Source organism: Podarcis gaigeae (assembly GCF_964106915.1).
Source record: "Podarcis gaigeae genome assembly, chromosome: 13".
Taxonomy (NCBI): Eukaryota; Metazoa; Chordata; class Lepidosauria; order Squamata; family Lacertidae; genus Podarcis; species Podarcis gaigeae.
Window position 1 is genome coordinate 54,485,915 of NC_139689.1, and position 27,620 is coordinate 54,513,534.

The following is a 27,620-nucleotide window of genomic DNA, read 5'->3' on the forward strand; positions in this document are numbered from 1 at the left end:
AGGGCTGCCTTAGATGTCATCTATAAGTTATATAGGTACTCATCTCCTTAACATAGGAGGACGTTCTACAGGGTGGGCATCACCACCAAGAAGGCCCTCTGCCTGGTTCCCTGTAGCCTCACTTCTCGCACTGAGGGAACTGCTACAAGGTCCTCAGAGCAAAACCTCAGTGTCTGGGCTGGACGATTGGGGTGGAGATACTCCATCAGGTATACAGGGCCAAGGCCATTTAGTGCTTTAAAGGTCAGCACCAACAAATCTGAAGTATTATGTAGATATATACTTCCCCACCAATCCATATGTTGCACAAATTACAAAATCTTTTTGGACTCACTCTGTCCCTATTTTGTACCCTTCAATCTCTTCAGGGAAGCTCTTTCTCAAATAATTTCTAAGAAGGAAACAGGCCATAATTAGAAGCCCCCAAATGGGACTTCTGGGTGATCCAAAGAAGCGTTTGAAGGATGTCTTTTGTCTTGCAGTTGTCTGTTCTTGTTAATAACATTATGCAAGGAGATGCCATTCTTGAGTCCTACTTGGGGAAGTGGATGATTCTGATACTTAAACCTGGGAGAGCCCTCCCTTGCTGGAGTCTTATGGCTCCATCTCCCTCCTTCAGCAGGACCAGAAAATATTCACAGCTGTACTTGTGGCATGCATTTCATCTGGACCAAGTAGGGTTTATTTCAAGTAGAAAGATGGTTTCCTCCATCCAGAGGGTATTAAATATATGCCACAGCTGACAAAAACAGAAATCCCCTAGTTTGTACCCTTAAAGGCCTTTGACTGCACTGAATGGCCTTTTTCAATACTTATCTTCATAAATACCACTTTGGAGATGGCCCTGGTATGTGTTATATCTAGATTATATAGCCCCACACTGGTAGAAGTGGATTTTGACCCATTCTTTCTCCACACTCTGCCTGCCCTTCATCAACAGATTGAAGTTTAAGGGGCTGGCAGGATGGGGGTGAGGATTAACTATGATAAACTGGAGTCCATGTTCTGGAAAATTGGTTCTTAAGATTATTGTTGTGTTTGTTGAAAAATGAATATTAAGGGTTGCCCTGTTGTCTTGTGGTGTCTAGTTGTGTATCTCCTAGGGAGTTAACGGAATTATTTGCTCTCAATAATCTTCCAGCTCTTTCTCACATTAAACCTGATTTTAAATCCTTTGTGGCTCTGTATTAGAACTGCAGGAAATGTGAGCTTGCAGTAGCTCAAATGGTGTGAATAAACACCCTGATGTGGAGGTGCAATGGCCAGGTGTTTCCCCTGCACAATTCACTCTTGACAACTGCAGAGCAAATGCACTGCGATGCATAAAGGACACATGTGAGGGAGCATGGCTTAGAAGGATAACAAAATGCTGGTACTAATTAATAAAGACATGGTTATAGCTTTATGTGAACAAAAAGGCCTTCTTGCATAAATGTTCATAAATACGCCACACAGTCTAGTCATACATGGCCTAGATTTTCAGCACTTTTCAAACAGTTCTTGACAGTAACACTTTTGGGGAATAATTTGTAACTGAAGGTAAAGCGATGCTAAAGCAACATTAACTCTGCCCCTTGAGGACTACCTAAGGCTGTCTTACATGAGTGTTCCTTGACCAAATGCCAGTGAATTTCTTCTTTCCCCTAAAAGCTACAGGGAAAAAGAATCAGTTCATTTTCTCATGCTAAATAATAGGAGATGTTTTTATGTCGTTTGATTTTATTGATGACACAAATGATGAAGCACATGGAAGAGAGATACCTACAGTTTATAATATGGTGGAGTCTCTAGGTGGTTAATTCTTCTCTGCTTTCTTGTTTTTCCCATATGTTCTTTATTTTATATTGGAAAACAGATGTAAGGGGTCTGTAACTAATGCATATAACTAAAAGTGCACAAATGTAATTGTTATTGGTAACAACCAAGTATTACTTCTTTGTTTAACCGGTGTAACCTACCTTTCTGTATTGCCAAAACTGTCAAGATTACCATGTCCTCTCGGAATCCAGTTTAATTTTTTTGTTCTGTTTTGTTTATATGAAACAAAGTGTTTTGTGCTTGACTCTGTGTATTTTGGGCTTTATGGAAAACCAATAAAAATTGAAATTAAAAAAGGGAAAGGAACCAAACTCTTTTATGCACATGTGTATCGCCTGCAGGGAACAGAATGGCAGGTTTCAAAAAGTGAAGGCGCTGCTGTCCCACTGTTTTATCAACACTGCAAAAAGCTCGGCACTTCTGGTCATCATAACCATTTTCTAATGGCCTTCTGAACAAGTCTTGCTTGTAGGAAGGCTGAAAATAGGTGTCTAGGAGATGTCGAGGAGATAATCTCTCAAGAGTTCATATCCAAAGTGTTCCAACTAAGAATAGAACAATTTAGTGAGGAAAAGAAGCTGAGGACTACAGTTCTATACCTCAGTCATGGACACTTTAGCTTGAAAATAAGTATTGCTGACTAGAACTGAATAGAACATAATTTCTAAACTATGCTTAGGAATGAAATAGCAACATTGCACAGGGTCAAGCAGCATTTGAAATTAGTCAGGCACCAGGCGCATTTTGCAACGGGACTGTCAGAATGCGAGCATTTCAAGAAATCTTGTCACCATGTATGGGATCTGAGACTCAAGAATAAATTTGCCGCTGCTGGCACTGACGGCACAGGAGGAGAAATGCCCCCATGCCCACCTCCACAGTAGGATAGATCACTGCGGCTTCTGTGGGAAATGCCACTTCCCACAATGCAAAAGGAGTAACTCTTGTGAAAAGGACAAAATGGCAACTAGACTTTCTGTTTTTGCGCCCATAATGTAGGTTCCAGGAGCCGTGCGACAGAAAGCTCTCCTATCCAGTTTCTAACACTGGAGTCAAGCATTACTGCTCTGTCCCCAGAGCCAGCCCCACCTTTAACAATGGCTTTTAGTAGTAACGTGAGGGGGAAACACATATGCAGGAGCATCCTAAGGACAGTCAAAGGACTTCTGTCCTGCAGCCCAATGGAATGCTGGCAAAAAAAATGGGTTTAGACAGGTTTTATAACTTTGCTCCACTTTCTTGCATAGGATGCCAATTTAGCTGTTGCAAATGACAGAGTTCTCTGCTTGCTCCACATCAGCTAAAAGAAGGAGGAAAATGGCAGTAGGCTACTTGTGATTCACCTTGCCTTAGCTACATAATACCATATCGGCCCAAATATAAGCTGCACTTGAATATAAGTCGCACCTTTAAAATTCAAGGGGAAAATATAAAAAAGACAATACATAAATATAAGCTGCTCCCTTAAAATTCCGCAGGCACTCACCCCCTTTCTGTTTTACTGTTTCAGCAGTGATGTCGTAAAAAGCAATTTTTGTCAGGTCGCAAATTTAAGCCACACTTTAACTTTTCACGGTTGGAATTTGGGGGGAAAGTGAGGCTTATATTCAGGCCAATACAGTATATAGAAATTATCTATTGTATAAAGCAATTTAATGTTAGCATGCTTTCTTAAGACTGCAAATACTGACACCCCACTGTGATCCTTGCTATTTCAGACAGAGAAATCCTGACGGTAAACTGCCCCTGTCCTAAACTCTGTTGAGAAGCCCCTGGGAGGGGGCTAGCGCTGGCTGAGCTGGCAGGTGAGTGTCGGCCTGAGTTTAGAGGATTGGGTCCTAGGTCCCATGACCAAGCTGAACAGGATTCAGAATAGGTGCAAGACTCTCCTTGCCCCATCCTCCTCCTGCCGCTCCCCCAGAGCCCCCCTTGGAGGGACTTAAGTGGGCACAGGTTCCACCGGCTGAACTGGGGTGAAGGATTTATGCCAGTATTGCCACAACTCAGCTGGGAAATCCTGGTGGATTTTGCATTTCGGTTGCACTAATTGCTTCTCAACCTATTTGTTTCACCAGTAAGCTACATAATTAACTCATGTTCCTGAAATTATGTGTCGTTAAGATGCTCTGGGCAACTTTCCAAATTCAAATTTGTTACTAGTTCACCATGAGTATTATCCAAATAAGAGAGTGTGTATGCACCAAAGACTAGGGACGGGGGAGAAATCTGTTCCAGTCCAAAGCTCAAACAGAAGTTCTGCTGCCATGTGAGCACAAAGTGCCTTTACAACATCATTAACAGAAAAAGATCACTTTCAACATTGGTTTTATTTTATTCCATTTATGCTAACTTCTCTGGGTGTTTGTCACACTGGTACTGTGGCAAATTCAGTCAATGGAATGACAAGAATAATGTTGGTTAGAAGTCTGATGCCTGAAGCAAAAACTCAGAACACACTGAATGTGTGCAGGGCTCCAACCATAATTGTAATGAGCGAAGCTGGAACATAAAGGTGAATGAAAGATTCACCGGTGCTGCATCCAGCTGCAGTATAGATATTCTTGAGGTTTAGGAATCATTATTATTGTTTATATACTGTTCAATGCCAAAATAGTCTTCTAATGGTTCAGCATGAAAACCAACTATACAAATACTAAAATACAAATATTCATAATTAAAATACACAATAAAACAGGAGGTAAGTGCATAGGACCTACTAAGAAGAATTATAAGAGCATGCAATCATGTACATGTTTACTCAAAAGTAATTGTGTTCAGCTGGATTTACTCCCAGGTGAGCCTACACAGGGTTGCAGTCCAATTCCACCCACCCCCCTTTTATTACTGTTCACAACACATACAAAAACCTGGGGGGGGGGGTCAGCTCTAGGTATAATTACTTCATTTAACAAACTCCCAAACAAGATATGCTTTGGAACCATAACCAGTCTTTAGTAAAGACTATGTCCTTTGACATCAGCATAAAAAACATGCAATCATGAAGCTCGCTGTGTGACCTTGTGATGGTTTAAAAACTGAAGCCTGCCACACAACCTCCCAGGGTTGTTTGTGAACCAGGTGTTGGTGGCTGCAATTCAAACACTGAACAATATATTTAGGAAAATCACAAAAACAGTACAAAACCATTCACCAGGGTGCTGCTGTGCACAATAATAAAGCTGGAGTAAATCTTCCACGTGCCCTTTTTGGTGTCACCTCAAACTTATGAGGTTCAACCATTGCAATATACTTAAAAATAATACCGTTCAGATGAGCAAGCCTCAACATATCTCCATCATCACGGGGTGGGGGAGTGGGGTGAGGAGCACAGCCATGTTTGTATTCTTTCATCATTCACGTCCTACGCCAGAGGCTTTCAACCTTTTTAGGCCCATGGCTCCCTTGACCAACTACATTCTTTCTGTGGCTCCCCTACAGGGAAATGTGCTCTGAGCCTCAGAAAAACAGCCCTTGAATGCAGAGCCAGCAGCCCCCCACCCCTTTTCGAACACCCTCCCTTGTGGTGTGTTCCCTCAGCCTCCTCTCCCCAGTCCTTGGGAGTCCTCCAGGCAACCACCACAGCTGCCCCTGCTCTCTGAGCTGCGCCTGCCCACCCCAAACAGAGGAACCTCCTACCCTGCCCCCCAGGGGCCTGGGAAGAGGATGCCCCCAGCCTTCACAGCCCGACAGAGACTGGCCAAAGGTGAACGTCAGGCCAGCACCTTACTCACCTTGGGAGGCACCAGTGGCAGCAGTGGGCACCCACTGGACCTGCATGGCAGAAAGGCTCCCCTTTGGTACTGGGCACTCAGCCCCCAGGCAGGCATTGCACACAGCAAGCAAAAAAAAAAAAAAAAGAAAGAAAAGGCCAGTGCAGCACCTGCCTGCCTGCCCAGCCTCCCATTTGGGACTGGTGGACTGACCATCTGGGCTCCCTCACCTGCTTACCTGCTTACTCCGAGGCCGCCTCAGTTCCTGCCAACTGGCACCTGCTGGCCAGACCCAGAGGCACCATTCGAATGTGGACCTTGTAGCCAGGGCTGCTGCAACAAACAGCCATGCATGTCTTGGGGAGGCAGAGACGCGAGGGGGCATCAGAGGAGGGGTGGAAGGAAAGAGGGATTCGGGCTAGTGTTGCCCATGGCTCCCCTGACCACATGGGCATAGCCAGGATTTTTGTTGGGGGCAGGCTTTCATTGGGGCAGCAGAACCTCATATTTGTAATGATTTTTATTGATGGGGGGCAGCTGGCCTCTGCTCCCCTGGCTACGCCCATGCCTGACCATCATTTAAGGCACCCTGGGTGCCAGGGCACACTGGATGAAAACCCCTGTCCTGGACAGCCAATAACCCTGAAGGCAGATGGCTACCTGAAGGGTCATTGATTTGTGAATAGAAACATATGGAGAAAACAGCAGCTGTACTGGAAGTTGTGTAAGATATCTATGTAAGGGACAGCAGTAACATTAGATTTGGCCACTATAACTTGGTAGGACAGTAAAGATCTATTTTGGGGGACTGCAAACACCCACAGAAACTGTCCGTTGAATAACACCTGAAATGAAAACATATGGCATTCTACTTGGCATACTACTTCCTTCCAAAGAACACGACACACTGCTTAATCTTTTGGCTTTTGTAATGACGGGAGCTTGTCTGCTTTTGGCACTGTTTATTTCTATGAATCACGCCATCAGTGCAGTTAGAATGAGTTTAATACAAAAATACATTTCATCAGTTATCTGTGACCCAGGTACAAGCGCCTATCTAAGACCTAGCTTGGAAGGTAAAGGTAAAGGTAAAGGTACCCCTGCCCGTACGGGCCAGTCTTGACAGACTCTGGGGTTGTGCGCCCATCTCACTCAAGAGGCCAGGGGCCAGCGCTGTCCGGAGACACTTCCGGGTCACGTGGCCAGCGTGACAAAGCTGCATCTGGCGAGCCAGAGCCGCACACGGAAACGCCGTTTACCTTCCCGCTGGTAAGCGGTCCCTATTTATCTACTTGCACCCGGAGGTGCTTTCGAACTGCTAGGTTGGCAGGCGCTGGGACCGAGCAGCGGGAGCGCACCCCGCCGCAGGGATTCGAACCGCAGACCTTTCAATCGGCAAGTCCTAGGCGCTGAGGCTTTAACCCACAGCGCTACAGGCAACCATCTTGACACTTAATGCTTACAGAAAAGATCAGCATAATAATCTGGTGTTGACTGGGAAACTTAATTAACACCCTTATGTAAGTAGGAAACAGACTTTGTACAGACAATGAAGTTCCTTTCAAGATTCCATTCTTATTCAGGAACTGTATGGTCATATGATATTCCCAAACTAAAGACCATGTCCCCTCAGCTTCAAAATACATTAGTAAACAGAATAGTAAACTAGCACATATAACCAATGGTTGAAAGAACTCACTAAGGAAACCCTCTTTCTTCTCCATAGAGTACAGTTGGCCCCAAACTGTACTTAAACCCCAGATTTTCAAAGCTTGGGTTGCTCACAATCTCCACTGGTATCCTCTTTTTGCTCTACATTCTCAAGGACCAACCTTATGCTTTGATGGATCATAAGCAAAGGAACAGGTGAGAAACCTGTTGCTTTCCTGGCACAGGATTCTGAAGGGGGAGCCTAACTCTCACAGGAGGTACAGATCTCTGGTCCTTGGCTTTCCGCTGGGCCTGCTTCTAGATCTGGATCCCTCCCTATCTTCTCTTTTAATGTGAGTCTGTGGCACATTGTTGCACTCACTCTTCAGGCTTAGTTACTTAGAGACTCTCTTTGCACTCTATAATTAAGGTGTATAAATGCTTAGTAACTGTATTTATTGCCCGCAAATTTTTCTCCCTGAAGCAGCATCTATATACACTGTCTCTTTCAGTTTCATGTAATAAACCAATCTTTCTTCATTCCTTTGGTGTATTCCTTTAATGAGCATAAGGTGAAGGATAATCACGTTTTCATAGTGGATGCATATACTAACTCTCTGCAAAAGAATCCGGTCCTTTCTGAGTACACCTGGGGGGGGGGGGTTTCAGAGTGTTTGCAAGCTATTCGCAAAATGTGGAGACAGGCAGTATAAAACTTCTAGCTCTAGTTTATAGCTTTCTGTGAGCTTTCCCTTAGCTGCCAATCGAGAAAGAGAAAGAGAGAGTGTTTGTGTGTCATGTGTCTAAAGTTTTAGGGCTTCCAAGCCAAACCACATTGATTTAAAGGTTGAGGGCTTTGAAGCTGAAACCAGCAAAATTTAATGTCAGAGTTGTTGACCTATGGACCCCTAAATTTATGTAACACTTGCACCCATCCTCAGTTTCCATGCAAATACTTTGAATATTCTTTCTTTTGAGGTTAATCATCTCATGGGAGGGTTTGTACTTAAAAGGCAGAGGCTGGTTTTGCAAATGTCTAGGGTCTTTGTGGAATCCCTAATTGTTCATGTTCCATTAAAATTTAGGTAATTTTCTTTCTGCAGTTGCCTTGGAAACACTTATCGACTATCGGCCAGACTTAATACCATAGACAGAAGAACACAAAGAAGTGTCTCAATTTTTTTCTTCAATACATATTGTATTTTGGAACACTTTATGTACGGTATATTAGGTGAGATTAACATGGGTCTCAATATAGTTTATTTTGCTTTTGAAGGCTTGGGTGGCCCCACTTTCATAGAGTGCCCTGGGACACAACTCCTAACCACAACTGCATCTGGGACAAAAGCCAGTTTTAGAAGGAGAAAGCATATTCTGAGTGTGACATAGGAAACAGGTAAAACTTTTTCACGATTGCAGAAAAATCTTTAAACCTTGCCAGAACAACTGACTGCCACACTGACATGTGCTGTCAAGAGGCTGTTTAGCAAGGAAGGAGCTGTGACATTTCTAGAAAGCCTCCCAGTGAAGTGCTTGTGCATTTGGGAAGATTGATGTTTTAAATCTGACAAAACAAAAAAATTTCCTTCCAGTAGCACCTTAAAGACCAACTAAGTCAGTTCTTGGTATGAGCTTTCGTGTGCATGCACACTTCTTCAGATACACTGAAACAGAAGTGACCAGACCCTTCTATATAGTGAGAAGGTGGGGAGGGGTATTACTCAGAAGGGTGGTGGGAATGGGTGATTGGCAGATAGCTGTGATGAGCCTGTTGACGACTCTTAATGACTGCAATAGGTCTTACAGGAAAAAGCAAGGGGTGAAAAGGTGAAAAATGGCTTTGTCATGTATAATGAGATAAGAATCCAAGGTCTTTGTTCAGGCCAGGTTTCTCCATGGTTTTAAGTTTGGTGATAAGTTGTAATTCAGCAGCTTCTCTTTCCAGTCTATTTCTGAAATTCCTTTGTAGTAAAACAGCTACTTTGAGATCTTGTATAGAATGTCCTGGGAGATTGAAGTGTTCTCCTACTGGTTTCTCTGTCTTGTGATTCCTGATGTCCGATTTATGTCCGTTTATTCTTTGGCGTAAGGTCTGGCCTGTTTGTCCAATATAGAGAGCTGAAGGACACTGTTGGCATTTGATGGCATACACAATGTTAGACGATGAGCAATTAAATAGTCCCGAGATGGTATGTGTGATGTTGTTGGGACCAGTAATGGTGTTGTCCGGGTGTATGTGGCAGCAAAGTTGGCATCTGGGTTTATTGCAGGCTCTGGTGCCAGTGTCCGTGTTAGGTCTGGTTGTAGTATTATTGTGGGTTTGGAGTTGTTTAATAATAATAATAATAATAATTTTTTATTTATACCCCGCCCTCCCCAGCCAAGGCCGGGCTCAGAGCAGCTTACAAGCAATAATAAAAACAAGATGAATGATTACAAACTTAAAAACAAAAATAAAACACAACAATTAAAATAATGGAACATTAAAATATTAAAATGTAGCCTCATCGCAGGAGGAGAAGGAAAAGAAGGGGGAAAAGAGAGAGGGGGGGGAGGGAATCAAACTGGCTCCAAGCCAAAGGCCAGGCGGAACAACTCTGTCTTACAGGCCCTGCGGAAAGAAATCAGATCCTGCAGGGCCCTGGTCTCATGAGGAAGAGCGTTCCACCAGGCCAGAGCCAGAGTTGAAAAGGCCCTGGCTCTGGTTGAAGCCAATCTAACTTCCTTAGGGCCCGGGACCACTAGGGTGTTGTTATTTATGGACCTTGAGGCTCTCCGTGGGGCATACCAGGAGAGGCGGTCCCGTAGGTACGAGGGTCCTAGGCCGTGAAGGGCTTTAAAGGTCAAAAGCAGCACCTTAAATCTGACCCTGTACTCCACCGGGAGCCAGTGCAGCTTGAAAAGCACTGGGTGAATATGCTCCCATGGCAGAGACCCCGTGAGGAGCCTCGCTGCAGCATTCTGTACCCGCTGGAGTTTCTGGGACAGCTTCAAGGGCAGCCCCGCGTAGAGCGAATTACAGTAGTCAAGCCTGGAGATGACCGTCGCATGGATCACTGTGGCCATGTCAGGGCGGGAAAGGTAAGGGACCAACTGCTTGATGCGGCGAAGGTGGAAAAATGTCGCTGTCTTAAATGTCAGTTAAGACTGGGTGGCTGTCTGTAGGCAATGAAAGATCTTCCTCCCAGAGCTTGAGAAACAGAACTGTCATTGTAAGACCTATTGCAGTCGTTAAGAGTCGTCAACAGGCTCATCACAGCTATCTGCCAATCACCCATTCCCACCAGCCTTCTGAGTAATACCCCTCCCCACCTTCTCACTATATAGAAGGGTCTGGAAACTTCTATTTCAGTGTATCTGAAGAAGTGTGCATGCACACGAAAGCTCATACCAAGAACTGACTTAGTTGGTCTTTAAGGTGCTACTGGAAGGAATTTTTTTTGTTTTGACTATGGCAGACCAACACGGCTACCTATTTGTAATTAAATCTGACAGGCCACTAAAGCAATCAAGTAAGGTGTATGACTTTTTGTAAGGACTGCTAACGTTTAAAATTCAGTTACAGATAGGTAGCCGTGTTGGTCTGCCATAGTCAGATCTGAAGAAGTGTGCATGCACACGAAAGCTCATACCAAGAACTAACTTAGTTGGTCTTTAAGGTACTACTGGAAGGAATTTTTTTTGTTTAAAATTCAGTTATTTGGGGATTGTTTAATGCTTGCCAATTATATGAGACATATTTCAAATAAGTTAAGAAGTAACCAGGAGAGAGGTTTTGAGGAGTTAGGAAATGAGAGCAAGTTCCAAGTAGTAGCAGTGGAGGAGGAAGCGGAGCAGAAGAGGCTCAAGGACAACGAGACATTCACATCTTCTACTTTTTAAAAAGGAAGCTCAGAATCTGTGCCCCTTGCAGCCCTGCTCCCTGGTGCAATTGTACCACTGGTAATCCAGCCTTGCTTGAACCAATAACTATGGTTAATGGCTTCTAAGCAAGTCAAAATTCAGAAGTCAACTTTAAGCATAGTTAACTGGTTTGTTCTGCTCACCAAAAAGGTTACTTCAACTCTTTCCACCTTCAGAGGTTTTCTGCTAAAAAAAAGAAGAGTTAAGCAGTTCCTCCCCCATTGGTCCTCCGCTGAAGACTAAACTCTCCCATGGCAGCTTGTGGTTTGTTTGTTTTTAAAAGAAGAAATTGGGAGAAACGCCGCCTCCCTGCATGTCACATATAATTTCAGCCCTAGAAACATGCTTTCCAAGTGGCATGTCAATAAAGTGAAGTTCTCTACATACTGATAGATAAGAACTCTTGCAAACAATAATCCGGCAGCGCATCACCCAGCATTTTTCAAAAAAGTTCCCCTGAAATCAACCATGTCACTGAGCCTAAAGTACAAATCATTTCAGTGTTCTGTCAAAGATTAATTACATTTCCCAAGTTAATGAAAATATTGCCTCATTAGAGTGTTTTACCAGATAGAAATGCCAACCCTGATTAAACTAGCCATATCATGCTCCCTGAAATATGCTCTTAGTGTTAGACTACAGACTAACAGACCTGACAGAAAGATTATGTAACTCTGACATCCTCATTTGAAGATGCAAAAGCAGGAGAAAATGTACAAAGCCAGATCAGAAATACTGTGTTCTTAACCACAAATAATATTCCTCCACCTTCCCCCACAAAACCCCTTAATGCTAATGAAATACAGGAACAATAAAATTATTATTCTTAAAATACAATGGGCATCCACAGGACATCCCAGCTATTATTAAATTACTTAACTGTGATTATGAGCTTTACAGATGTTTTTAGAAAATTATATGACAAAGGAATGGAAGAATGATCCGAACCTCCTTGTTAAAATATTGTGCTTTTGTCTAATGTAAAAGCTTGTATTTTTGGAGGACTATAAAGTGCCAGAAAGGATGGGAAAGAAATGTCAAAGAAACCATTCTGTGAACACGAAAGCCAACAGGAGGGCAACGTCACGAGAACAAGCCCCTTTCTGCTTACCCCCAGCGCCCCTTTCTCCTTACCGTGAATTCTTCCAGTGTTTGGTAGGTTTTGCCCCGGAACTCGCAGTAGTTTTTCCTCTCTTTGCACTGCGGGCAACACTGGCTAGTGTCCACATGAATACAGCGAGGGTGGAGTCCGGGGCACTCGGGCTGAATGCACAGAGGGCCCTCTTCAGTGCAAAGGCAGGGGCATGCAGAGGGACCTGGAGTAAACTTCTCCCCAATCGCATAAACAAAGCCGCTCTCGTCCACACAGCCTTTCCCGCGGTAATCTGGATAAGCATATTCCTCTGGAGGCTCAGGGGTGCCACCAGGAACATCCAAAAAGGAAGACTCTTCAGCAGCAGGAAACTCCTCCTGAACAACTTCCATTTGCCCTTGGGCTTGGAGACTCCCAAACTTGCCACTTGTTGCCTGGCTACTCAAAGCTTGTTTTTGCTTAGTCCAAGATTCCTTATTGGAATAATTTCTGCTGCCCTTGCTTTTCCAGTCTCTGGTGCCCTCCTCCCTCCCACTCCTGCCCATTTCGTTCATTTTCCCAGGTCTTGTCTGATTCTGGCTCTCCCGGGCTGATGTGTGATCCCGCTTTTCTTGGCTTGGTCTTATCTCCTGCTTGTCTTGAACTTTTGCCAGTTTTGGGAAAGATGCAGCAGAACTGCAGAGAGCAGCCGCCAAGCAGCAAGTCACAAGGAGCGAGCCAGAGAGAGCCCCAATTGCCATCGCAGAAGAGCGGCGTGGCATCACCTAAGGCATCCCCGAAGGGCAGGGCACGCTTCATTCACATCCAAGGGAACCACTCTATCAGGCCACAGTCCCTGGAAAGAAAGCAGAGACCTCAGTTTTCAGCATGCATTTTTTGTTCATTGCAAACAGAATATATACACCTTTATCTGTCATGTATAGAAAGTCAAGGATTTTGAATTGCAACACAGCCATGGGTTTGTCTGGCGTTCTTGAAAAAAGACCTGCCTAGTTAGCATATTTATTTATTTTTAAGAGATAGGTCAGAGATTTGGTATCATAACATAGGATCAGGGAAGGGACCCTGAGGGTCATCTAGTCTACCCCCTGCAATGCAGGAATCCTGCCCGTAGCTAACCCTGGTTGGGCTCGAACCACCAACCTTCTGAATAACACACTGACCCATTGCGCCATGGGCTCACCGTAAATCACTAGAAAGGATAAATCAATATAATGCGTATGAGAATCCAAAACATCTGGATAAATATATAGTCATACAAAAATAAATGCTATTTATAAAAAGATTACATTAAGAGGGGCAGATGCTGAAGAAGAAGAAGAAGAAGAAGAAGAAGAAGAAGAAGAAGAGGAGGAGTTTGGATTTGATATCCCGCCTTTCACTCCCTTTAAGGAGTCTCAAAGCGGCTCACATTCTCCTTTCCCTTCCTCCCCCACAACAAACACTCTGTGAGGTGAGTGGGGCTGAGAGACTTCAAGGAAGTGTGACTGGCCCAAGGTCACCCAGCAGCTGCATGTGGAGGAGCGGAGACGCGAACCCGGTTCCCCAGATTACGAATCTACCGCTCTTAACCACTACACCACACTGGCTCTCCTAGAGACTGGAGAGGGAAGTATTACTGTATTTTAGTACAACAAAGAGCTCCAAATAAGATAAGCTTTGCATAGCTTTAAACCATCTTTCTTTCTTTTTTACACTCTGAAGAGGGAACAAACTTCACAGATGGCTTTGTTTAAACTGGATGTCCATGGAAGGAAATGAACCTCCTCAGATCACAACAGACTACAATAACAAGCATCTGTCAAAATATTTCCATATTCTGACTTCATGTGCCAGCATTTTCACTAATTTTTCATTCAGTCTGGGTAGAAGAGTTACATATCAGGGAATAAAATTATAATCTAGGTTTATGGAAAAAAGCCTACACACACACACAAAAAGGGAAAAAAGCCTACACAGAAAAAAATCTCACAGTCCAACAAGCTAAGTTCAACAAACTAAAACCAAACTTCCATGTGAATTCCGTCCAACAAAATTTCCTAACTTTTCTTTCTCATATACAGAATGCTTCTCATTAGAGAACTGTGGTGTATAATTTAAAATAAGTTAGAAACAGCAGTCTCGAATAATAAATTCCCTGGATTAAAGAAAGGTGAATCTAGATGTGTCATCAATTACCCTCCACATTAATTAGCATGTAAAACATGCAACCTCTTCTGTTGCTTGCCAATGAAAAGAAAATACTTCTTCACACAACTGATAGTAAAACAACTGAACTTGCTCCCACAAAATATAGTGGGGGCCACCAACTTGTATGGCTTTAAAAGAGGATCAAGGCAAGGCAACTGGTGCTCCTTGTCACATGGCTTTGTTCTCTTGTGTCTCCGAGTACCAGCAGATGGGAATCACCAGAGGGAAGAGGGAATCACCTCTTGCCTTCAGGTCCCCCATGTATTGTTATTATTATTTGTTAAATCTGTATACCACCCTTCATCTGTAGATCTAAGGGTGGTTTGTAAGGTAAAATTACAATATAGGCTTTCCACAGGCCCAGGGTTGATCACTATGAGAACAGGATGTTGGACTAGAATGGTCTTTAGCTGGATTCATACAGTGGTACCTCTAGTTGCGGACATGATCCGTTCTGGGGTGCCATTCACACCCCAAAAAGTCTGCAAATAAGGTGGTGCTTCTACACAAGCACAGAGCATGATAGAGTGCTTCTGTGCATGTGGAAAGTGCGCAGAACGCTTCTGCGCGTGTGGCAAAACCCGGAGGTTTGCCGCGTTTGCAAGCTGAAAAGACACAACATGAACCCAGGGGCGCCGACTTATAAAAAATATTGGGGGGGCGGGGGCCCATACCGACTTATAAAAAATATTGGGGGGGCCCAAGACCTCCAAACCGCTGCTGCTGGGGGAACGAAAGGGGCGCACACCGGGCTGCCCCGACCTTAAGTGAACCTGTGAGGGCCCGCCCTTTGCGGCAGCCGATTGGCTGCCGCCATGGGCCGTGAATATTAATGAGCTAGGGGGAATCCCCGCTTCTCGCGGGGCTGACGCCAGCGAGATTGTTGATGGGTCGAGAGCCCGCAACCCCACCCCCTCTCTAGATCGGGAGTGGCTTTGTTTTAACTCATTACTGAATGTATTTTAAAAGGTAACTATCGTCAAACAAGGAAAATAAAAAATACCAACATAATTTTGTGATTTTACAAAGCATAATATAACTAATAATTTTCTTAAATTATTGGGGGGGGCAGAGCCCCCCAAACGAATTTTTGAGGGGGCTCGGGCCCCCTCAGGCCCCATGGAGTCGGGGCCTATGCATGAACCTAATGCAACACGAGGTATGACTGTATGTTCCTATCTATCAATCAATCAATCAATTGATTAAAGATTGGTTATAAATTAATACTCCCACCATTTCCACTCAGGTCCTCTATTTTTAAATGTAAATACACCTGATCTCACCTTCCAAGTTCACAGCAGAAAGGTTTCGTGTCAGCAGCTGAGTCACCTTGGGCATGCAAGGGCCCACCAGGGCTGATGCCACTTGCTACAGCACCGCTTCATTCTCATATATGCAGACACAAACAGTGTATACCTGGCTACAGAAGCTCATTTTATTATTTTTAGACATATTATCCTTTTCTACAAGAAAATGCTTATAATTCAAGTAAATTCACATCAGGGCAGAACAGGCAAGTTCCATTTTATTCCTGTAATCATTATAGTGCTATGATTTAAGAGAGTATAAAATGTGAAAATGACCGTGCTCAGAACTTTGTTTTATTTTTGTCGGTTTGTATACTGCTTTTTGTTCATCAACCCCCGCCCAACATCAGGAATGCAGAAGCAATTGTAAAGCATGGAGTGGGGAGAAATGTTTACTAGGGGCCTCACAGATGACTGTGGGGAGGGCCTGCAAGATCATTAAGTCCAAGGACTAAAATTATCTTGGGGAGAATGCAAATTCATATATCCCTATCCACAGATGTTGAGCAGAAGGAAAGGAATGAAAAATAAAATGAAGAACCATCGTGGTGTAATGGATAGTGCTGGATTTGAGACTCCTTAGTTCAGGTTCAAGGGACGCCAGCGGTGCTGTGGGTTAAACCACTGTGCCAATTGGGCTTGCCGATCAGAAGGTCGGCGGCTTGAAACCCCGTGACGGGGTGAGCTCCCGTTGCTCGGTTCCTGCTCCTGCCAACCTAGCAGTTCGAAAGCACCTCAAAGTGCAAGTAGATAAATAGGTACCACTCCGGCGGGAAGGTAAACGGCGTTTCCGTGTGCTGCTCTGGTTTGCCAGAAGCGGCTTCGTCATGCTGGCCACATGACCCAGAAGCTGTCAGCAGACAAACGCCGGCTCCCTCGGCCTATAGAGCAAGATGAGCACGCAACCCCAGAGTCGTTCACAGCTGGACTTAACAGTCAGAGGTCCCTTTACCTTTACATTCAAGTTCACTTGAACAAGTCAGTTACATTTGCATACCTTAAAGACTAGAGTATCCTGAGCTCTCCTACTTCATCCGTTCAGATGCTTGGAAACAGACACCATTATGAAGGGTCTGCTCCATCTTTTCACATTCACTTCTGGTGATCAAAGCGTGCAAAAGGCCCATTAAAGAATGGCAAAAAACCAATATGTGCAACTGTAGACCATGGAGACTGTTCTCCCAACCAGGGCTTTTTTTGTAAGAGAACGAGGGAGATGCTCCTGCTGAGTCCCTCTCTTCCTAGAAAAATAGCACTGCTCCCAACCCACTTCTAATTCTAGCACTGCTGTTGTCTCCTGCCTTTAATTTGGTTAGCATCTTACACCTCAACTCACCTTCAGCCTCAGTTTCCCTATCTGAGAAATAATGCCCCAGGTTGGTAAGGAGTATGAAGACTGTAAAGCACTTTTCATGTTTCAAAAGTTCAGGGTTCAGACACTTGGGAACTGCTAAAACCTCTGAGTTGAAAAACAAGGCAAAACATTCCAATACATTAAAAAAACAACCCAGAAATAAAGACTGCATATACGCCTTAACTGTAGTTTGTGAAGAGTGCTGGGAATTGTAGCTCTGTGAGGGGTACACTACAATTCCCAGGATTTGGGGCAGGCAGGTGTAACATGTATGATGAGAATGCAGCCCCCGAGTAATGGACTCTCTGAGAATGAGAAATACTCCCCCGGGGAATGTCAGGAGAATGAAGACTGTAAGGAACATTTCATGTTTCAGAAAGTCCCAAGGAAAATGACAGAACAGTGACAATAATAAAATGAAGAGATCGCCTCAGGGTTGAGGGAGGCTGCACACCAGCACACAGTGGAGGAAAAGAGCCCTCTCGGGCCGCGCAGGGGCCGGTTGGGGGGGCAGCTCTTGGAAGGGAAAACTACAGTTCCCAAGATTCTTTGGAGGAAATATGTGCTAGAAAGGCGATGCTTTGCAGGATAAACACACAAACAGACGGACAAACACTCGGAGACTGTAACGGCCTTCTTGGAAGACAACCCCGCTCCTTCCGGGGAAACCAAATGCAGGTCGCATCTCCATCTTCCAGCCCATTCCAGGTGGGCAGGTCGGGAACGAGCCAAGCAAGCCGCGACTTCCCGGAGCCGCATTGGGGCAGCGAGGGAGGGAGGGAGGCAGGCAGGGCGGGGAGAGCGGCCGAGGGGGACGGGGACCCGGCGGGGCTGCAGCTGCAGGACCCAGCCCGGGCGGGAGCCGGCTGCTCCGGCGGCGGCGGCGGCTGCCGCAAAAGGCTGGCGGCTCCGCGGCGCTGCCTGGCAAGGCGCCGCGGGGCTCTGGGCTGCAGAGGCTGATCGGGGCTGCCGACGCCGCGACACGCGACCCGCAACTTCCCTCTTCCCCAAGCAGGCAAAAGTTCCCCTTCGCGAGGAGGCGGCGGAGGAGGAGGAGGACCCCCTCGCCCGCCCGCCCGCCCGCCCGCCGGCGGTTACCTTTGCGCGCATAGCCCGAGCCCGGCAGCTGCCCTCGGCTTCCCCTCAGCGGCGGCTCTCCTGGGGGCTGCCCGCCATCCTCGGCTCCGCCGCCGCCGCCGCCGCCCTGGCCTCTCTCTCCTCGCTTGCCCGGCTCCGGCCGCTCCCTCAGCCGCCGTCCTTGGCGCTGCTGCCTCCGCCTCAGACGCGCAGCGAGCGGCTGACGCGGGCGGGGCGGGGGCGCTGGTGTCGCGCAAGGCGAGCCGCGGCCGAGGGAGGCTGGGGAGGCGGCGGAGCGGCGAGCGGGTCGTGAGGCGGGCGGGCGGGCGCCCGAGGCGACGCCCCCGAGGGAAGGGCCCCGAGGGATCCCCGGGGCGGCTCTTCCGGCGGGGCGCGCCGAGCCGGGCTCCCGAGTCGGCGGCGGCGGCTGGGCGGGCAGCAGCTCCGGCTCCGTCGCGCCCCGCGGGAGGACCACCGACGCCGCCCAGGATTCCTCTGGCCCTCCCTTCATTTGCCCCCGGCTGGTTTCTGCTGCCGGGACTCCAGGAAGGGGGAAGAGGGAAAGAAGAGCAGCTCAAAACGCACAAGGAGGGGAACCAAGAATTTGAAAAGCATTCAACATTAATAGAAAAAAGACTCTTTGTATATTAAAAGATCTGTTACAAGCATACAGTGTTATTAATCTCGGTTGCTTGATGGCATCCGTCCGTCTCAAGAGACAATGGAGTGTGCCTCCAGGGGTGATGTAAAGCCCATCTTTGCAGCACCCAGGTGACCTTCCTGGGGCACCAGCCTGGGCGGGGGGGGGGGGACGGAGGTCCTGGGCTGCCAGGTGACAACCTCACTGAGGTGGTCCAAAGGAAAGCAGGGCAAGACGCTTGGCACCAGCTTGGCTGCAGGAGCTGGCAGAAGCAAGGTGCCATCCAGCTGCCTTACGGACTCTACTCCAGATTTGTGGAGGGTTTACTCCTGAGCCTTTTCTTCTCCTGAAGAGATCCTGGAATCCAGCAGAGACTTAGGATCAGAGTTTCCCTTCTTCTAGGTGGGCTTCCTTCCCAGGTGGACGTGCCCCATCTTGCCCCCCACATGCAGAAACTGCCTTCTTGACCACTGGACCCACCCTGGGTCTCCTTCGCCTGTCTTGGCATGCAGGGGAAGTCCTTAACTCACCAAGGGATCATTAAGACCCATCAGCCAACCTCACCTGGTCTAGCCATGCAGTCAAAGCCGATCCCATAAAACCCCAAAGAGGTCAACTGGTCAGCACTTCTGAATAAAAAACCCCACATGAAAAACCAAACAACTTTATGCTCCTCAAGGAGCATGTAAAGCTTGAGAGGAAGCAGACAAAAAAGAAAATCATTTCCAATCTCCAGTGGAAAGTGAATAGTAATAATAATAATAATAATAATAATAATAATTAATAATAATAATAATAATAATAATAATAATAATAATAATAATAATATAATAAAAATAATAATTTTTTATTTATACCCCGCCCTCCCCAGCCAAGGCCGGGCTCAGAGCGGCTTACAAGCAATAATAAAAACAAGATGAATGATTACAACTTAAAAACAAAAATAAAATACAACATTAAAATAATGGAACATTAAAATATTAAAATGTAGCCTCATCGCAGGAGGAGAAGGAAAAGAAGGGGAAAAAAGAGGGGAGGAGGGAGGGAATCAAACTGGCTCCAAGCCAAAGGCCAGGTGGAACAACTCTGTCTTACAGGCCCTGCGGAAAGAGATCAGATCCTGCAGGGCCCTGGTCTCATGAGGCAGAGCGTTCCCCCAGGCTGGAGCCAGAGTTGAAAAGGCCCTGGCTCTGGTTGAAGCCAATCTAACTTCCTTAGGGCCCGGGACCACTAGGGTGTTGTTATTTATGGACCTTGAGGCTCTCCGTGGGGCAGACCAGGAGAGGCGGTCCCGGAGGTACGAGGGTCCTAGGCCGTGAAGGGCTTTAAAGGTCAAAAGCAGCACCTTAAATCTGACTCTGTACTCCACCGGGAGCACTGGGTGAATATGCTCCCATGGCAGAGACCCCGTGAGGAGCCTCGCTGCAGCATTCTGCACCCGCTGGAGTTTCTGGGACAGCTTCAAGGGCAGCCCCACGTAGAGCGAATTACAGTAGTCAAGCCTGGAGATGACCGTCACATGGATCACTGTGGCCAAGTAAGAGTAAGAGGATCCATACATGTAATGCTGACACAACTCCTCACACACACTAAGAATAACAGAAGCATAACCACCCAACCCAACCCCACTCAACCATTCCCTCTTTCTTTTCTTTTCTTCTTCTTCCTAATTGTTTAAACCAATTCATAAGCCAAGACTGTATACATTGTCCACTAATAATGAAACATGTAGATATTTTTCCAAATTTATTATGCTATTTTGGTGATTTACAAATGACATGAGAAAACTTGGTATACTTGTTTGTATAACATTATTCTTGTTTATGAAACCCAATTTTTAAAAAACAAATCACAAAAAATCTCCAGTATAATAAAGAAACCCTGAAACATTTTCAGAATGTATAAGTTGTATTCATTGGTATGTGAAACTTTGTATTGATAGCCATATTGACTGATAATAATTTGGTAAATATTGAGAAGCTTAGTTTTGAAGCTTGGGATTTGTGAAGGCAGATGTTCATGTGATTTTAACTTGTGATTGTTGAAATGTTGATGCATTTAGAGATGTTAAAAGCACTGAAATTTCAAGGATGTTGATATGGGTGCTGCAGGGGGCCTCTCCCATTAAATAACTAGCTGGGGGTCATGGAAGAAGTAAACAGAGTGGTAAATGCACTCTTGTTGAAGAAGTCGCCTTTGAGTGCTCCCATCTTGGGCACTTGCAAAACAGTTTCATATTTATTTACTTAGCAAGATGTTTTAGCAGATGGTGGTTGGATAACTCCAGTCTCTTGCATGAAGCTGATTATCTGGTAATATTTCAGCCTGATCTCTGGCCTAGTTTTGTCACTGATATCACACTGATCACAACCTACACTAGGAAAGAGAGATAAGAGTGGAACCTTGTCGATTCCCTTGAAATCCCTTTAACCACCTCTTTCTCTTTCCTGGATTGGGGGTGGAGCAAGGCAGTGCTTTACAGTGGAGCCTATATTCGTGGATGGACCTCATATGGGGCTTGGCTCTTTTTGAATGGTAAGCTGGGTGTTTCTCCCTGTGCTGTATAACATCTACACAAAACCACTGGGGAGGCAGTTGTCTGTGGTATTGTGTCATAATGTACTGATGACACCCAACTCTGTTTTTCATTTTCATAGAATCTGCTCCTCAATTGCTTCTATATTGTACTGTTGTTCATAACTGTATTTTCATTCAGTTAGTTGCTTTTAAATGTTGCATTTTAAATTGTAAAACTACTTGGAAATTGTTTGGAAAAAAGTATAAGTTCATAGTCCATATTTTGGAGGGGGGGGAAATGTGAACTTTATATTTCTAAATGTTAAATAGAAACGGCACATTATAGCTTCTTTCAGTTCAACGCAAGTGTTTTGTTAGGGAAAATCATGAGCTAACCAGGAAGAATGGGTTGGAACAAATGCAGTTCCCTGATGAGTCATTAAAATGCAGGACATTTCATCCTCGAGCATGTACTTTTTGACATTTAACCATATAAGAAATGTCAGAGAAATAATGTGCTGAACTGTATAGATTGGATGAAAGGGTTATGCATCTGAGGCTTTCATTACGACCCTTGGTTACAATCCAGACCAATTCAGACCAAAACATCTGGAGTTGAAGCTTTGGGGTTGGCAGGAGACTGGAGGACATGCAGGAAACAGCTGCTGCCCAACTGCACATGTCAGCTGGTGGTCGGGAAGGCTGAGCAGCTGAAACAAAGCACCACTGCCCCACTGTCTCTCCCTCCACCCTCACCGATGTCATCTTCAGGATCCAGGATTTGAAGTTCTCTTGCCAGTTTCCACAGATCAGAATAAACAGTATTACGATTAAGCAAAACACAATGCTATCAGTAAAATCAATCACTTCCAGTTAATGCTCATCAGGCATCTGTAAAGATAGCAAGAAAGAAAGAACTTCCATACTGGACAGGTAGAATCGGAAAGATATAGACCATTTCCCCAACCTGTATTTCTTTCTGGGTATATGGGAGCACGAATGCAGAGGCAAAGCTCTGCAGGCAGGAGCTCATTCATTCCACGTTTGGAAGCTTGCTCACATTTTTTTCTGAACAAAAAAAATTCCTTCCAGTAGCACCTTAAAGACCAACTAAGTTAGTTCTTGGTATGAGCTTTCGTGTGCATGCACACTTCTTCAGATACACACTTCAGATACACTTCAGATTTTTTTCTGAGTGGAGGTTCTTTTGTGAGCGAATGTTTTCCCTCCATTGAAATGAATGAGGCAGTTCACAGGCCTGAAAACCTGTTGTCTATATTAACACACACATGGGGCTGGGGGTTGGAGTGTGTCTCATCCTAGACTCCCATCAAGAACTCCATCTCAATCTTCAGGCTATACTTCTAAGGTGTCCTGCCATTTAAAATCAAGTGAAGCATTTAAATTCGTACCCCTGCATTAGATAATTTGCATTTTTTTAAAGAGCATAAAGTGTGATTTGTAGGCTATTGAAAATGTCATGTTCTGCATATTCCCCTGGTATTCTCTCTTTTATCTCTAATTACTGGAACTGATTACAGTTAACAGATTATTATTTTTCAGCTGGGAGGGATACGGATACATCTTCTTAAATTTATTCCTTAGGCCATTTCAACATGAAAACTGGTGAATAGGTGCTGTACTAGCTCTGGGCAAACTGCTTTGCTTCTCTGCTGACATGGATCAGCATGTTAAGTGAGTGTGGAGGCGCCTAATAAACTGTTTTTACCTGGAGGCAAGCAAAGTGCAAGATGGCTGGTATTTAGGCAGCAAATCCTTGGAGTTCATGAAACGGTTTTGCAGCTTCTGTTTCAGCTTTATGACTAGTGTGAACATTTATAAATTGTCAAAAAAGAGTTGGTGTATAACCAAGAAAGAGGTCAAAGAAGGACAAGAATTTGCATGCAATTTGAATATTTTAATTTACATGCGTAGATATATGTAAATTTAGAAATAATTACTATAATTTAAATAGAAATACAGTGCCTAGTACTCATAGTGGGGAAGACTGTAACCAGGTGTGCCTGTTCCATTTGCTCCCTGAGTGCTAAATGCCACTGGGCAACTTCAAGGTCCCTGCTCTTCCGTCTTATAGTTCTTTACATTTAAACCAGCCTTGGATTACACAGCCCTTCAAACAGAGGACTGTCTGCTGTAGAATAGGACACACTGCCAAACCACTTTGAAGATTCAGTCCTTATTAGTGAAACATCTTCATTCCTGTTGCTTCTGCATATACCAACATTCCATGCACATGGAAAACTTTCATGTCAGGAACAATCAGCATTCTCCCTGGCATACTAATTGTCTATGTCCAGGGTTAAAAAAAAGGGGGGAAGAGACTTCAGTCATGGGAATCCAAGGGGTTACAGCAGAATGTGGTCTGACAGTTTGAATCCAACATGGCAGCCATGGGAGAGATGGGACCTCCCTGGAATGCAAAACTGGAATCTCCCTCCCATCCAAGGAACTCAGGATAGCTCAGTCGGTAGAGCATGAGAATCTTAATCCCAGGGTTGTGGGTTAAAGCCCCACGTTGTGCAATAAATTCTTGGATTGCAGGAAGCTGGACTTGATCCTCACGGTCGCTTCCAACTCTACAATCCTAAGTTGTATATGTGTGTAATTAAACTATCTATCATAAAGACACCACAGTTTCCTCTGTGCCTCATTGTTCAAAAGGAAACAGACCCTTGGTATCCCTGGAATTTTGCACCACTGGGACATTGAGGTGGCATGTAACAATATGTTAATTAGATGGCGCCGGCCTTCTGTTGAAAGAAATGAGCAACTGAATAGAAAAAAGAAAAATAGGCTTACCTGGAAATGTCAAGAGTTGAACCTGGGATCCTTCAGCAGGCAGAGCATGTGCTGTGCAACTGAGCCATTCTCTCCATATTGGCCAGAAAGCATGGCCCAAATCCTGGGCCCTAAGGAACTCTGCCCTGAGTGCTCACTGGAAGGACAGATCCTGAAGCTGAGGCTCCAAGACTTTGGCCACCTCATGAGAAAAGAAGACTCCCTGGAAAAGACCCTGATGTTGGGGAAGATGGAGGGCATAAGGAGAAGGGGACAACAGAGGATGAGATGGTGGGACAGTGTTCTCGAAGCTACCAGCAACAATTGACTGGGCAAAGAAGAAGGCAAAAGCTGTTCATGAGCACACACACACATGCACACACGCACACTTTTCAGTCTAATTTGAAATGCAGAGTTAAAAAAAATAAATTGACCCTCTTTTGAATAATGAGTGGGCAAAATCAATAGGAGATGCTCTCTTTTATGTTTTCAAACTGCGATGCAGATGGCAAAGTATCCATTTTAAATAACTTCCTACTCTTTCAGATCTGGCAATCTCATTTGGGGAAAAATACAACATTTGGAAATTTTATTGTCCTATAAGACAGCTCAGGGAAGTCACTGTGTAAGGTAATTTTTTAAAAAAATCAAATAGTGAGTAACTTGATACAACCCTCAGCCTCTGGACAAGGGCAAAGTTCAAATGCCATTTGCTTTGTGGGGCTCGGAACATGCAGTGACATAGGTTTTTAGAAATGGCCCGATTGGATGAGGGGTTGCGCACTGGTGGAGGAAGAGGAGTGGGGGGGAGCGCACTGCCCCCTGCAGCACGATCCTGGTGGGGTGCCATCGCGGTTGCTCCCCACCCGTGCTGGGCACCACGCCCCCGCAGGCGGCACGCCCCGCCCCCAGGACGCACACCAGCCCCTCCCAAACCTGCTCTCTGCCCCCCCCCCCCAGTGCTGGAGCATGAAGCTCTGCCACTGGGGTTGCGATTCGGTTCATGGTTCAGAACAGCTGACTAAGTAGGACTGCAGATATTTTTGTGTTCCTGCACCATCCTCTCTGAATAAAATGTAAAGGTACCCCTGACCGTTAGGTCCAGTCACGGACGACTCTGGGGTTGCAGCGCTCATCTCACTTTATTGGCCGAGGGAGCCAATGTTTGTCCGTAGACAGTTTTTCTGGGTCATGTGGCCAGCATGACTAAGCCGCTTCTGGCAAAACCAGAGCAGTGCACGGAAACGCCGTTTACTTTCCCGCCGGAGCGGTACCTATTTATCTACTTGCACTTCATGCTTTTGAACTGCTAGGTTGGCAGGAGCAGGGACCGAGCAATGGGAGCTCACCCCGTCGCGGCGATTTGAACCGCTGACCTTCTGGTCGGCAAGCCCAAGAGGCTCTGTGGCCACAGCACCACCCATGTCCCTCCTCTCTGAATACCTGATCTTAATTAGCTGCTAAAGATAGACAAGAATAATTTTGCCATGCCCTCTAGCTTTTTCAGCCCATGCGGGGAGCCCTCAGAATTCTCAGATCAGATCCTCATTCACATGTGGATGAGAGGAATGTGCAGCCAAATTCTCAAGAGTAAGGCTGCAAGTGTGGAAGAATTGAGAGATGCAGCTTTCCTTAGGAAGTGCTGTCACTGTGGCCTTCAGGTGGAGAAATTTTTCTTGCTTGAAATGCTCCCACTTGGAAAAAGAACACGTTCTACACATAGCAAACTTGCTAATCAGTAAAAACAAAAAATCATAAGCTTACATCAGGCCACTGAAATTCTAGAAAGTAACTCTGGCATTTTGTCTTTGTCTCTCAAGGAAGGAGGGGCTCCTACCCTTCTGCTGTTCAGCGCAGAGTAACTGCTTCGCTAAACTGCCCCTTGGTTTGCATAATGATTGTGCCATTCTCAAGCTCTATTCTCCTGAAGACCCACACTCAGCGAGGGATCATCATCAGCGAGGCTTGTATCTTTAACTGGCTTGGCACGGTTTAACTCCCCAAACCTTGATTAATTCTAACTTTTATTAGACCCAAGAATTTAGGGTGTCTTGCACCTGACAAACCCTTAACAATATTTTCAGGTATTCATCCAGACTTACTATAAACATTAGTGAATCAAGAATATGCCAAGCACACAAACTGACAAAGATCAGACTATTAACTAACATCTCTCTAAATTACCAGCTACAATTAACAAAGCACAAGGGAATGGGAAAGGTAGAGAAACACAGCATGCAATGGATTGAAAATGCTTAAAGGAATCTTAAGAGGTTTCCAATTGGGAGCTGTTTTGCATAAGACAGAGAACATGTCAACAGAGGAATGTGCAAATGTTCAGTCTTGAAGGAAAAACATCCTACATAGAGTGAGGGGAATCATCATTTTCCTCTGTTATGGTGCACACACTTTCTGTGCAGGAATGTAACTTCAGGATGTTAGGCACTTTTGCTAGAATGTGCTTAAGATAAAGACCAATCTGTCCAAACTCTCTTTTCCTTCTCTCTCTCTACTTTCCCTGTAACACAACCTATTCTGACTGGCTGCTAGAGGGAAATAAGCAAGTTTCAAATCAGTAACAAATGGCCAGTTGGGTTTTAGTTATTGTGTAATGTGAGCAGGAACTAAAGTGATTCAGAAATGGGCAGGGGCTGGGATCAAGTTCTGGGTGACACTAGCAGAGAAAGGCAGCTGAGAAGTTCAAACTAGTTTGACTCTTGTACATACTGCAGCTTGGAAACATCATTCTGCTTCTCTGTTTAATCCCGTCTCTGTGGATCATTTGTAATATTTCAAATGCTACACATGGTGCTTTCATTACCCTGGCATTAGTTCCTTTAACATCAGCCATGAAATGAATGAACCCCATTTCTGTTTTTCATTTGGTACAAAGCCCAATCAGGTAGTTTTTTTGGAAATGACTGACTGTTCCAATAGCACAGAAAATATTTCAGCTTCAGAGCAGAGGGTGGAACATAAACCAGCTTGAGCACAGTTTTAACTTTGGAAAGGTGGCATACATATAAAATGATTGATTGATTGAGATGATGACTAAGATGAAGCACTTCTGCCTTCAGGTCCACCCCTGTAATGAGTCATCAGACGGGGACCCCTCTGACCTCAGACCGCATTTCCTTGGTTTAGAAAACTTGGCAGTTAGAAGCACAGCAAGCCTTTCACTACTCAACATGAATGTATAGCAACTGCATCTGACATGTAAGCTAATAACAGAAACTGTGTGGCTAGAACCTTTGTCGAGTTTGAAAATGTCTTTCCCTGTCCTCTGCAATAAGGCTGTGGAGGGAAGGAGGAGCTGAATACTTAGATGGGAAGAGAGACCTTCCGCCTCTCCCAGCGGAATCCGACTCAGCACAACAGTGTCTAAATGTGATCAATGATTCACAATAGGATGCCAAAATAAAATGTAATGGTGGGAACTAAAGAGGCTTATCTATTTTATTTTTAAAAAACCAAACCAATATGTTAATAAGTAAATAAATAAAGTTTATCCGTGGGTTACTTCAGAAAGCTACATTTTTAATGTTGGGAACATTTCATCCTA

General features: G+C 45.1%; 1 protein-coding gene across 2 annotated transcripts in view; it reads right to left on the reverse strand.

The window, feature by feature from the left end:
- VWC2 (von Willebrand factor C domain containing 2) overlaps positions 1-18,233 on the reverse strand; it is a 31,981-nt gene extending 13,748 nt beyond the window's left edge. Inside the window, exons 1-2 of one of the 2 annotated variants that reach the window (XM_083709800.1) lie at positions 18,124-18,233; positions 12,216-13,009 (exon numbers count right to left, since the gene is read on the reverse strand). In XM_083709800.1, coding sequence (XP_083565926.1) covers positions 12,216-12,935 — 720 coding nt within the window. In that variant the 5' untranslated portion in view covers positions 12,936-13,009; positions 18,124-18,233. Of the gene's footprint in view, positions 1-12,215; positions 13,010-16,668; positions 16,802-18,123 lie in introns of those variants that run through there. The other variant, XM_083709801.1, reaches the window with a different exon arrangement.
- Between the last annotated feature and the right edge of the window lie 9,387 nt (positions 18,234-27,620).